We start from the raw sequence: 12,261 nt of genomic DNA, 5'->3' as shown, positions 1-12,261 counted from the left end.
TTTCGGTAAAATGCTTCACTTTGCCGAAATTTGGCATAATTGCTTGCTGAATTTATCAGTAAACAACAGATATGCCGACATCAGCAGAGACGTTTGCCGAGATTTCGGAATATGCGCTAGCTGTTGCCGAGATTCAGCACGACAGCTGTCATTTATTGCTGCGTTACATTTTCGCTTCGCATTGCGCGATTATTTTCTGATGAAATTCTCGAGTGAAAAAATGAATAATCTTCGAAGAAACGTGGCACCACTTGCAAGTAAAAATATTGAATAAATATAGTGACATGTTTCGCTTTATAAAAAGCGACTTTATCAGATCACATTATAAGGGAAAAACACCCAACACGGCTCAAAGAGTCCTCGAGACAAAACGGAGGACAAATTCAATAGATCAAAGTAAGTTTATTTTTTGAACAATACCGTATATGCATCATTAAATATTGAAAATTTTTGTATATTTATTTTTATTTTCATATTTCCAGCTCGACTCAAGGTGGCCGCATCCGGAAACGCCGCTTTTTATTATGCTACATGTTTTAAGGTAGAGGCTTTAAGCACTACTGGCAACAAATTTATAAGCCTCCTTTAAGTGTTAATAAAATGAATTTTTGATCCTGAATGGTGTGTTTATAATGTTTAGAAATTACAAACAAAATTAATTGACTAAATTTTTAATTACTGATGATTTGGTAATTTGTTTTTTTCATTTTTTCGTTTTATTGGATTGCCGAATATTCAGCGAACGTTTCACTGAGCAAACAGTAAATCTTATGCTGGCGATTTCGGCAATATTTGACGTTTGTCAAATTTGAGGGTGCCGAGACGCTCAGTTATTTTATTTTTGCCGAGATGATTGCTGATTACTCGGCTGTGCGAATCTCGGCATTTTTTTGCCGAGACTCAGCTAAAAAATTTAAGTGTGTAGATATTCAGAGTTTAGTTTACTCATTTGATAGTTAAATCTCCTTTGTCTATCTTTTCGCGATATATAAGAATCTATTACCTAGCACAATTTGCATAGTGTTTCGTTACACAAGAAATATCGACGTGGTGTGATGCAAAATTGACAATTGACAGATGACAAGAGTCTCCCCGAATGTCGGTAAAAGCTAATACATTACATTTACTGATTTCGGTATATTCGTTATTAACCGACATGTTCAGCCAATTAATTACGAATCTAGGAAAAGAGCATTCAGATTTGTGAACAATCAGTAAAAATCGTGTTGTCGATTCAATTCGGTAATCTATTATTCCGAATTCGAGAATCGATTTCGGGTGTGTGCATTAGCTGTCATTTTATTTTCACATTCACATTCCGATACGGAATACCACTGAAACATTGATATTGACGGGAAGTAAAGAAACCCGCGATTTCAGATTTGGAATTCCACACACACTTAAATTTTTTAGCTGAGTCTCGGCAAAAAAATGCCGAGATTCGCACAGCCGAGTAATCAGCAATCATCTCGGCAAAAATAAAATAACTGAGCGTCTCGGCACCCTCAAATTTGACAAACGTCAAATATTGCCGAAATCGCCAGCATAAGATTTACTGTTTGCTCAGTGAAACGTTCGCTGAATATTCGGCAATCCAATAAAACGAAAAAATGAAAAAAACAAATTACCAAATCATCAGTAATTAAAAATTTAGTCAATTAATTTTGTTTGTAATTTCTAAACATTATAAACACACCATTCAGGATCAAAAATTCATTTTATTAACACTTAAAGGAGGCTTATAAATTTGTTGCCAGTAGTGCTTCAAGCCTCTACCTTAAAACATGTAGCATAATAAAAAGCGGCGTTTCCGGATGCGGCCACCTTGAGTCGAGCTGGAAATATGAAAATAAAAATAAATATACAAAAATTTTCAATATTTAATGATGCATATACGGTATTGTTCAAAAAATAAACTTACTTTGATCTATTGAATTTGTCCTCCGTTTTGTCTCGAGGACTCTTTGAGCCGTGTTGGGTGTTTTTCCCTTATAATGTGATCTGATAAAGTCGCTTTTTATAAAGCGAAACATGTCACTATATTTATTCAATATTTTTACTTGCAAGTGGTGCCACGTTTCTTCGAAGATTATTCATTTTTTCACTCGAGAATTTCATCAGAAAATAATCGCGCAATGCGAAGCACCCGACACTTTCCAGACTATTAAGATCTATTCAAATCTTTCCGGTCCGGATAAGTTATGGCTTTTATTCAAATGTCAAAAAAATTTTGTTTAAAGAATTTTACTTCAGATGAGAATATGAGAAAGGCATCATTCTACCACTCGGGGAACTAAAACAGATGCTTCATAATGGTAACTATTTGAACTCATTGCTCCGTTCTCTGGTCAAGAAAATTTAAATTATTTTTAAAACTCGAAAACTTGTTGTTATTCACATGTTGTTATGTACATCAAACTAGTAGACAGTAGACGCAACTAGGTTAAATCCGGGTATAAATAAAGAAATATTAATAACAATAACGATTCTGGCACATGCAGTACCTCCTGAACCATCGCACCTGACAAATGTTACAACCTAAGAGCAAATTCAGCAGCTGCAAGATTCATATGGGTGGTCTATAATGTAAATGAAACTGAAACAAACGTATCCTCAGCAATCCGTTTTAGTTTTATTTATACGACCAGTTCTATTGTCAAATTTAAAACTGGTATACATTGCCGTTCTATTTTTTCTATATTTGAAACACAGATAGTAATGTATGAATAAATGCGAGAGAACTCATGGCAACGAGTTTATTTTACTCAAATCCATACTCAAATTTTGACATATTGTTCCAGTTTATGAATTTGAGTAATCGCAACTCAAACCATGAGTTATGTTCAAAAAGCGTGTAAAGCTTATACTATTTGCAAAATACTTTTCGTTTTGCACCGACGTGCAACCACAGACTAACAGACAGGACACTCAAATTAGATTCTTCAATCATTTTAACCGTCATTTCGAATATTCCTTTAGTTGGGACAGTACTCGCATATGGCATGATGGCGCCAGGTTACCCTATCAAAAATATCCTGTCTGTCATCTAGACTGTGTTTATTTTTTTCATTTACCAACAGAGTTGCCATTCATACAGAATTACCTGTAGTGTATTGATTTGTATACGTCCATGCGAATTTAATGCAGGATACAGATTTAATACATATTGCCAAAACTATATACAGAATTGTGCCTACTTCTCATCTTTCAACGCAATACAAAATCGAACGCGTTTTGTTACAATATTTACTTTCTTCTGGTCTGCCACCACTTAATTTCGGGTGAAAATTACCAACACAATCAAAAATAGTCTAGATGAACAACGTTGAGAAAAATAAATACGTAACACAAAGGGTGTGCCGATAGTAAATAGTTCGCGCAGTACAATATAGGTGGAACTAGTGCATCACGAAAAATTATTTTTATAAGAATTTACTCATTTCCGGCGAACGACCGCAACTTGGTTAAAGCCGGGTATAAATAAACGATATAAAAAAAAAATTACTCATACTGTCATGTCTGTTAGTCTGTGGTGCAACGTCTTTACTGAATGCGTACCTATAAATTTTTTGTCGGGGGGTGTTTTCTGAACATAAGTATGGAAATATGTACATAATCACTTTAAAAATTTTAACTATAAGGTCGTTTGTTTAAAATAATCATTTTTAATTCACTTGAATAGTTGAAGAGGGGTAACGAAAAGAAACGCATTAAGCACAAATTTAGTGTAACCCCTTGATCAATGTGTATGTATTTAAAGGAATATTTTATATAAATTCCGTGAGATATCATGAACGCGAAATAAAGAAGTCTCAAACATTTTATTAGAATTTCTATGATTTCTAATATTTTTGGTGAAGAAACAAAACAAGAAATTATCTTCAAATGCTTACCTTAGTAAGTGAAGTTCGAGTGAACTTCTGAAACAGATTAATATATTTCAACGGACATTTTATTATTCAAACGTTGAGACTAAATGATACCAACGCAGAAATAATATTAGAAAGTTTTGTTATGTCTTTCCCGGACGACAACTCAATGAAAACTGTCCGATATGCGGAAGAAGAAAGGAACACATCAGGATTTATCAAGCGGTGGGTGATTTAGAAAGTATTGGAGTGCATGGCCTCAAAACCATTAGGTTTTTTACCGTCACTGCTAACCTCAATCCGATGAACACATTTTGACAGTTCAGCAGTACTGTTTGTAAACAGAGATTTTTTTGTTAGTTGACAAATTGGATGAGAGCATTTACGGTCCATATCGCCTAAATAGAGTATTAAAACATTTGCTCACGATTTGATACGATTTTTTTTAAGATTTTTAAAATAAGAGTGACTAGTTGCAAAGTGTAAAGATGAATGTTTGAAATGTGTTTATCGATTTTTGTTCAAGCTTGTTTGTAAACAGTACCGCTAAACTATCAAGGATGAATTTCTGTTCATTCGTGAGAGTAAGATAAAAAATTCAATACGAGTTACTTTGAAACGTATGTTCATCCAAAGACAAGATATTCAGTTCTCACATTTCCCGAACAAATCATTGGCAACATCCTTTTTTGTGAGCATGGCACCCTCAGGCGAGGTCGCATCGAATCTCCTACATAGAAGTATGGGAGGGAAATGTCAAATTCGTGCGCGCTAAAATAGCAGGGCTGCGCATCCATACAATTGACATATGTTGGATGTGATGCCGTGCGATGGCGTTGCTGAACTGAAGATTGATTTCGCTCCAAGCTGACAGGGTCTGGCAATAGGTCAGGCATTCAAGGCAGAAATTTTGTCATTGAAAAATTTCGTTGAGCTATATCAAACAACAAGCAAGCTTTTGTCTCCGAGTTTCGTACTAAAGGTTGATGGGATCAAAAATTGACAAACATCTACTTGAAGATTTTTTTTGCATTGTGTACTCATTAAAAGAAGGGGATTTTGACATTGGTGCACTTCGCAAAAATCCAAACTAATTGCACACCAAGTTTTGAGTATGTGTGTTCGATTCCAAAAATAGTCGTATTCTCTTATACCTTTATTTCGTAAAAGTATCTACAACACTTAGAAAGTCATTTCCTAGATTCGATCATTCCGATTGCGATTCTAATAATATTCTTCATATCATGAAGAACATAAAGTCAAACCACAATTATGACAACCGAAGTTAATATCTGTTTACTACTGCTGCCTATTTTTTCAGAAGACAGCTCGCGTGCATACAAATTCTTGGTTATACTTCATAATTGTATAACAACACTAATATTTTCATTCAATGTATGTCAATATCGACATATAAGATATAAACACACTATCGTTACATTACCTTGAATTTCACAACTTATTACACAAAAACACATTTTTACGATCTGATCAACTGACAGCTTCCGACATAATGAAGAGCAAACAAGGATGCACAATCAGGAAGCGCATGTCCTTAAATTTTCTCTCCATCCTTCTCAATACACGACATAGTATATATAGCTATAGCTCACGATAACAACATGTTCAAATCAACAAGTGTACAACGTAGCGATAGAAACAAACATTATTGATGTCATGCGCAAGGACGAAGAGCCTGAAGTTTGTTCGAAAGTAGTAAATAAAGAAACCAGGCTACAAAACAAAAACATTTTATTTTATTTTGCAGAATAACTCCTAAACTGGACCTATAATTATTGTCTTAAATAATCCATAAAAAATGGACTATCTTCTGGAGCATAAGGAATGATGGGAACATCATACGGCATCGGAAACGGAGCATGCTGCAGGTCCGCTTTAGAATCCATTGGAAAAAAGTTATCACCTATCTAGAAATTTAGGAAATATGCAAATTTCGTCTTTGCAAAAAAAAATTAATATGCTTACCACAAATTTTGGCAGGAACAAAACTCCCGCCTCATAACTGTTTATTCTCAATGGAGCCTCAAATTTGGCAGATTTGTTGTAAACTCCCCATGCCGCTTTGGACAGATTCGCAGACGTCAACAGGAACCAATAGAGACCACGGTGCGACCACCGACAATACGTTTTGATGTGAGGCACCGCCTTCGTTCGGTTTCTGGACTCACTTATCCACTGATGAAGATGATCCTTGAGCCACAACTGTTTGTCGTTAGTGGCCTTCATATAAGGCAGGCATCCTCCCCCTAGTAGATTATCGTGACTATTCCTAACATTACTGAAGCTTGGAAAAATCATCTTGAAAGCGGGTATTCTTCGTAAACCAATTGGGACAGAATCTCTCCTAAAACTTGCCATGAGCTCTGACAAAACCCAAGACTGAGGATTCGGTCCTAAACTACCGATGCTGGAACTTTGTGCCACAAGCGGACATGTATCATCAATTGGGGCAGAATGTTGCCCAAGTAGATACCCCATTCGGGGATGTCCCCAAAGTGGACCCTTCGGAGTATTCAGATGACCACCAGGAACCGATGCCACCAAGAACACACTGTAAAAATTTGTAATCACATATTTTAGTAAATTCAAAAATGATTCTATCCATACTTAACTACTGAAAAATCAGTTTTTTGCACTCTTGCAACCCATGGCTGCAGTTGAGATATTTTGTAGGCATTCAAATACGAAATCAAGCATCCTCTGAATCCTGTACCACTTTCTCCAAATCCGGTGTCAGCATCCTCAGGAACCGGTGGTAGCTTTGGACTCACCCAAAGTCCCTGCGTTCGATTGTGCCAATCGTCTTCGTACAAATTAGCAGTTGAAACGACAATCCTCATGGAACCATCCGTGTATGCGTACAGCCCCATTTTGGTGTGATGTACTCCAAAAGGCGTTGCAATGTGCACTTTCACAGCTGTTACATTCGGTTTCTTGGATGATACCGTTTTCAATTCCGGTGTTTCATCTCCGTACAAAATTAACAGTGGGCGATCCTCGTAGCCAGCGAAGAAGTAGTGCCCTAAAAGCCATCCAATATCTACCATAAAATTCATTTGTACAGATGATTCTAAGTCTCCCAAGCTGTTGTCGAGTAATTCCTGAAACGTTATCGATAGTGGTTCCCGGTGAGTTACCTTGGCATCGGTGATTGTTGTAAGAAAAAAGTTGTATGGAGCAGCAGATTCCAATTTTTTCGCCATTTGTCCACGAGGTGCCACTACCGGATAATAATCGTTTATATTACGTGGTATCACTTTTTTCAACGATATTCCTACTGGTTTTGAAGGATCGTTTGAACCTGCATGAGCAGTGCTAGGTGTTTGCTTCACTTCAGATAATTTATTTTCTGCATACTGTTTGGACATTTTAGCACGACGTTCAGCAAAAAGATCCGTAACGGCATTTGGCCGTGAAGTATCAATGTTGACGTTTTTTTCATTAGCCAAAGAAGGTTTCGGAGTACTACAGGATGAAAGCTGTTCATCGTGAATTGCCGAATTTTTCAATACCTTCGTTGATGGTTGGATGTTATTCAAAAGTTCTGGATAAATTTGTGCTACAATCTTCAATTGCTCTCCAACAACCTCTCTACTCATAGAGAGATGATCAGGAATTTTATAACTATCCTTAGATGGAGCATCACTAACTATTGATTCTACTGAAATAACGAAACGAAATCAAATACAATCTATTAAGACGTTTTAGCCGACTTACAATGTGGGTGAGAAAATTCCTTGAAATGGTTTGGATTTTTGCGATAACAGTCCGTTCCATATTGACAGATTTGATCGGGAACTACAATGATAGTATTGATTAGGGGCCTATTCGAAACTTTCCGCTTATTTTCAGTACCGTTTCAATAAATCGTGTACTTATTTCTCCGATTAGCACGATAACTTACCTTTATCAAATCCCTTTCTTTTGCTATTGCTCATTTCGTTGAATTTTTAACAATTATGAATGATTAATTTACAAACAGATACCTCGAAAAAGCCGGATAAACATAAAGAGAGCATCAAACATAAGAAAAAGTCCAATCTGTCAAAGTGTTCTTGACAGTTTCTCGTTGTTTACGTTCTCTAGACTTTCTCTTTTGATTATTACGTTACTACACAGAGTGGAAATGCCCAACGGTTGAGCTTTTTAACTTTCGTGTAAATTTTTAAGATGTCACCTTTCATTCGTTCTTTCAGTAAAACTACCCAACAGAGGGAGTTCAGGCTACGATAGAAACCACAATCTCAAATTGAATTAAAAAATTAAGTTTTTAATCCACCTAGTGGTGTGATAATGCCTGTCTCTTGATATTCAAACAGTTTTTATTATAACATTTGTTTTCATTAAGATAATTTCTGAGACGAATTCGAACTGATTCATTCAGTTTGAATCGGTTAGTTCATAATAGCGGGGCGCTTATTGGACAACAATCTCGAAAGTTTCAGCAATAATAAATACTAATCAAAAGCACTAGCCATCGTCATAAATCAAATAAACATAGATCACTCATTGTACGGAGACACTAACAGCGCTTATAGTGAGAAACGGTGTACTTTTTTCCATTAGCTACTGTCATAAATCAAATAAACATAGTTTTCCCAGTGTAATAGTAATTTAGGTGAGCAACTTGTGACGCCAAAAGCGCCGTCTGGTGGAGAATGGGTGCGTAAATGCTCCTAAAATGTATGCATAAAGTTGCCTGCGCATTTAACACAACCACAGTAGCATAAATCAAAAAAACTTAGATTTCCCATTGTACGGAGACACCATCAGCGCTTCTAGTGAGAAACGGTTGTACTTTTCTCCATTAGCTACTGTGGTTGTGTTAAATGCGCAGGCAACTTTGTACATGCATTTTAGGAGCATTTACGCACCCATTCTAGACCAGACTGCGCTTTTGGTGTTACAGGTTGCTCAACTACAGTACTATTACACTGGGGAATTTAGGTTTATCTTATTTATGACAGTAGCTAATGGAAAAAAGTACACCCGTTTCTCACTAGAGGTGCTGTTAGTGTCACCGTACAGTGGGAAATCTATGTTTATTTGATTTATGCTACTGTGGTTGTGTAAAATGCTCAGGCAACTTTGTACATGAATTTTCTCTGTCGCTTTTGGTGTCACGGGTTGCTCAACTACAGTATTATTACACTGGGGAATCTAGGTTTATTTTATTTATGCCATCGTGTACAAATCTCACTATGCTGAGACTGAAAATCAGATCGCGCTTCGAACGGAAAAAAGCGAGAAGTTGGATTTCTTTATAATGCGAAATCTTCGTTGAAAAGCTATTCTTACAAATTTTATTCGGTTCAATAGTCTTAATATTAATCAAATACAGTAGTGTCATTAAGTCACCGTTAAGAAACTTCGTTTTTATGTCAATTATATTATATTTTTAAAACTCTGCCATAGGAATGGATTGACCTCAGAGGACTTTTTTAACATGTATTATCCACTTTATACATATTTAAAAACTTAAAATTTAATTATTCGTCATTTTTAATGTTTTTTTTCTCCAGTCTGTAAAAGTCCTTGCTGTTATCCTTATAAAGGTTCAATTTCAATTGAAAATCATCTGCCAGATCTTGCACAGTATCCATTTCTTTGCCGCTAAGTCCTTCCGGTAATGTTAACTGTTTACTCTTCTCATCATCGACGAATGCTTGTAGTGTTTTCCTCATTGTTTCCGTAAAGCGAATTTGCTCTTCGGAACATTTTTCATCTTTACGCTCTTTTAGCCCGAATGCACGCGCACAAATTGATTTCTCATCTTGTCGATGTTTTTCCCAACGTTCATTTAATGTTTTGAGCTCTTTGCTGATGTCGTTGTTGTTGGGCTCAAGCCGTTGGGCTTTCAATAGACTGCTTTTAGCTCGATCATATTCGCCGAGGTTCATAAGAGCTCGGCCCTCATGAAATAAAGCGCGGGACAATTGATCTATACTACCAAGACGACGAATTTCATTTATCATTGAGCATGCACGCCGAGGATTGTCCTTTTTGTTGTAACATACAGCCAGGCTCGTGTAAAGCTGAATCAATGTTTCGATTTGCTCCTTTTGTTCCGATTCATCCTTGACAGTACATCGTTCGAGATAACTAACTGCTTTATGATAATCATTAATCGCATTTGACACCAGATTTCTTTTGAAATAATCCTTAGCATGGTTTCTAGTATCTACTACTTTTTGCTTAACAACGGCATATGACATCTGTTCTTCGGGTGTAAGCTTATCCAGAGCCTCAGCGTCCCCAGGATCAGTAAAACCAACAAGCTTAATAATAAATAATGCGTCTGCCTTTGGTTTGATTCTCGGTTTGCAACCGAGTTCTCCAAACAGAACTTGATATCCAATAACAAACTGTGCTTCTTCACTGGGTTTCATGGATTTTACAGCATCCTCCAATCCGCCTAATACTTCAGCTGCTCCGATGGTAAACTTTTTGTACTCTCCACGCATAGACGTCGAATCGAACGCATATGCTTCTCCTTCAAAGTACGCATTGTAATCTACCGTGACCCGCGCCCGGTCAGGTACTAATTCATCGCCAACTCCTTGTTTTGTAGTACGCTTAAATATATAGTCGGAAATCATAAACATTTGGGCTCTCAGTTCATCGAAACTTTTATCCCATGGATTCATTATATTCCGGTGAGCATCCTCGTCCTCATCTGCACTCCCATAGTCATCTTCCATGAAAAATTCCTCACCATGTTCATTATATTTTGTACTGATCTGAAATTGTGCTCCATTTTCACCAAGTAAGTCTCTGTAGAACAGAACGATATATTTATACAAGATACTTCAGATTTCAATAATGCAGCATCAGCATACCTTATATTAAGTGCTTCGCTAAGCACAAAGCCGTTTGAGTCCATTTTAGCTTGAACAACGCTGCTAGTACTCTTTCAAATGTAAATATTTTTGGTTAAATAACAATTCCGAAAAACTCGGACCACAATAAAATCCGCGAAACACAAAACAATGCAATAAGTACCGGAAATTGATAACAACATACGCCCATGAGGCAATTTTTACGTTCGGTAATCATGAACAGCAGAAACCACCAGAGATGCCAGTGATGGAAAAATATTCAATATCTTCAGGCAGGTTTGCAAACATCTGTGAATCCGAAAAAATGTCTGCGGGCTCTCATTTCTGTATTGAGTCTTCGAATAACTCGGGTTTAAAAAGACTACAGAAAAGTGCAACAAAATAGTCTTATATAAAGTGCTGCACAGAGATGCCATATATTTTCATAGAAAATCTGTATTGCTTTGTATAAAAAATCTGTATTTATCTGTATTCCCTAATCAAATGAAATTTCTACTATAAAATGATGACGAATCTCTCATACAACTCTCAGTCTGACAATAAAGTTTCATTATAATACAAATGTTTTTCAATGTTTACCACTTGGTTGATCATCAAATATTTTCGGAAAATATTTCCATTTTAATTTGTGATTTGTCAATCGATTAATAAACTTTTATCTCGTCACTGCTATCAAATACTAATAAATAGTTCAGACGAAAAAGTTTTTTTTTCTCTCATACTTTGTGTGAAATTTGCCAAAATCTGTATTAGGTTTAGGAAATCTGTATAAATTCGGTACTCAATATTCAATCTGTATGCGCATGTGGAAATCTGTATAATACAGATAAATCTGTATAAATGGCATCTCTGCGGCTGCATAAGAAATCTGCAGACTTCCAGACAAATCTGAAGACCTGGCATCTCTGGAATCCACAAAGCACTGTTCAGAGATGCCATTTATACAGATTTATTTGGAATATTTTACAGAATTTTACATGCGCATTCAGAATTAATCAGCCCGGTAGCAAGTAAGGGCACTCAAGCAAGTGCTATCGTAGCCAACATCTGGGGTATTTGGTGGGCAATCAGAGCGCTCAGAGTATGGTGAACAAATATTCGAGCATTTCAAATCGAATAAAATCTTAGTTTCCTTATCGTAGTGATGATATTCTGATCGATAATTTGTGGGGAAGTGCGGTAAAGGGTACTGAATAAACAAGTTGTTTGTAATATCCGTTTTTTGCTAGCCATTCATTGTTTTGGGTTTTGCAGAATGATGCTGACCACAGTTACAGTTAGTCCGCTGGACAAATCACAAATTATAGTGGAAATCTTTGTATAAATATTTGACGGTCAACACTGAAAACTAATTTGAACTGATACTGAAGGAAGTCATAGCATTATGAAACTTTGTCAGATTGAGACCATTATGACTTGACTTGAGGTTGCATATTAGGCGTTGACAATCCATGTCAACTTATGAAATCAACATTTTCAATCAAACTAGATAAGGAATGAGAATAATGCAATTTTATAACCACACTAAAAAT

The 12,261-nt window shown here is 36.3% G+C and overlaps 3 protein-coding genes across 4 annotated transcripts in view; all 3 read right to left on the bottom strand.

The window, feature by feature from the left end:
* Positions 1-5,406, bottom strand: part of LOC131434882 (cGMP-gated cation channel alpha-1) — a 30,859-nt gene extending 25,453 nt beyond the window's left edge. The window contains exon 1 of the mRNA XM_058602118.1: positions 5,314-5,406. The gene's annotated coding sequence lies outside the window, so the exon portion shown is untranslated. The remainder of the gene's footprint in view (positions 1-5,313) is intronic.
* Positions 5,407-5,604: 198 nt separating this feature from the next.
* Positions 5,605-8,253, bottom strand: LOC131437908 (probable tyrosyl-DNA phosphodiesterase). Of its 2 annotated transcripts, none has more exons than XM_058607570.1 (5): positions 7,795-8,253; positions 7,608-7,688; positions 6,498-7,551; positions 5,856-6,441; positions 5,605-5,797 (listed from the first exon to the last, which is right to left on the bottom strand). In XM_058607570.1, exons 1-5 carry the CDS (start codon positions 7,826-7,828, stop codon positions 5,663-5,665), a joined length of 1,890 nt encoding a protein of 629 aa, XP_058463553.1. In that variant the 5' UTR covers positions 7,829-8,253; the 3' UTR covers positions 5,605-5,662. The 2 variants fall into 2 exon arrangements, with proteins under 2 accessions (XP_058463553.1, XP_058463554.1); XM_058607571.1 differs by having other exon boundaries at positions 6,498-7,548; positions 7,795-8,252.
* Positions 8,254-9,170: 917 nt separating this feature from the next.
* Positions 9,171-11,001, bottom strand: LOC131437967 (inactive peptidyl-prolyl cis-trans isomerase shutdown). The gene is made up of 2 exons (XM_058607679.1): positions 10,730-11,001; positions 9,171-10,664 (listed from the first exon to the last, which is right to left on the bottom strand). The coding sequence occupies exons 1-2, from the start codon at positions 10,771-10,773 to the stop codon at positions 9,380-9,382; spliced, it is 1,329 nt and encodes a 442-aa protein (XP_058463662.1). The 5' UTR covers positions 10,774-11,001; the 3' UTR covers positions 9,171-9,379.
* Between the last annotated feature and the right edge of the window lie 1,260 nt (positions 11,002-12,261).

The sequence above is a fragment of the Malaya genurostris genome, chromosome 3 (assembly GCF_030247185.1).
Source record: "Malaya genurostris strain Urasoe2022 chromosome 3, Malgen_1.1, whole genome shotgun sequence".
Classification (NCBI taxonomy): domain Eukaryota; kingdom Metazoa; phylum Arthropoda; class Insecta; order Diptera; family Culicidae; genus Malaya; species Malaya genurostris.
The sequence above is the reverse complement of the archived record's forward strand: the minus strand, read 5'-3'. Positions and strand labels throughout refer to the sequence as shown.

Excerpts from the sequence above, each read along its gene's own strand:
- LOC131437908 (XM_058607570.1), bottom strand. The coding sequence starts at position 7,828 with ATGAGCAATAGCAAAAGAAAGGGATTTGATAAAG. Across the intron at positions 7,689-7,794 it reads AAGAAAGGGATTTGATAAAG|TTCCCGATCAAATCTGTCAA; the intron begins GTAAGTTATCGT and ends CTATCATTGTAG. Across the intron at positions 5,798-5,855 it reads TGTTCCTGCCAAAATTTGTG|ATAGGTGATAACTTTTTTCC; the intron begins GTAAGCATATTA and ends CTAAATTTCTAG.
- LOC131437967 (XM_058607679.1), bottom strand. The coding sequence starts at position 10,773 with ATGGACTCAAACGGCTTTGTGCTTAGCGAAGCACTTAATATAAG. Across the intron at positions 10,665-10,729 it reads AGCGAAGCACTTAATATAAG|AGACTTACTTGGTGAAAATG; the intron begins GTATGCTGATGC and ends TCTGTTCTACAG.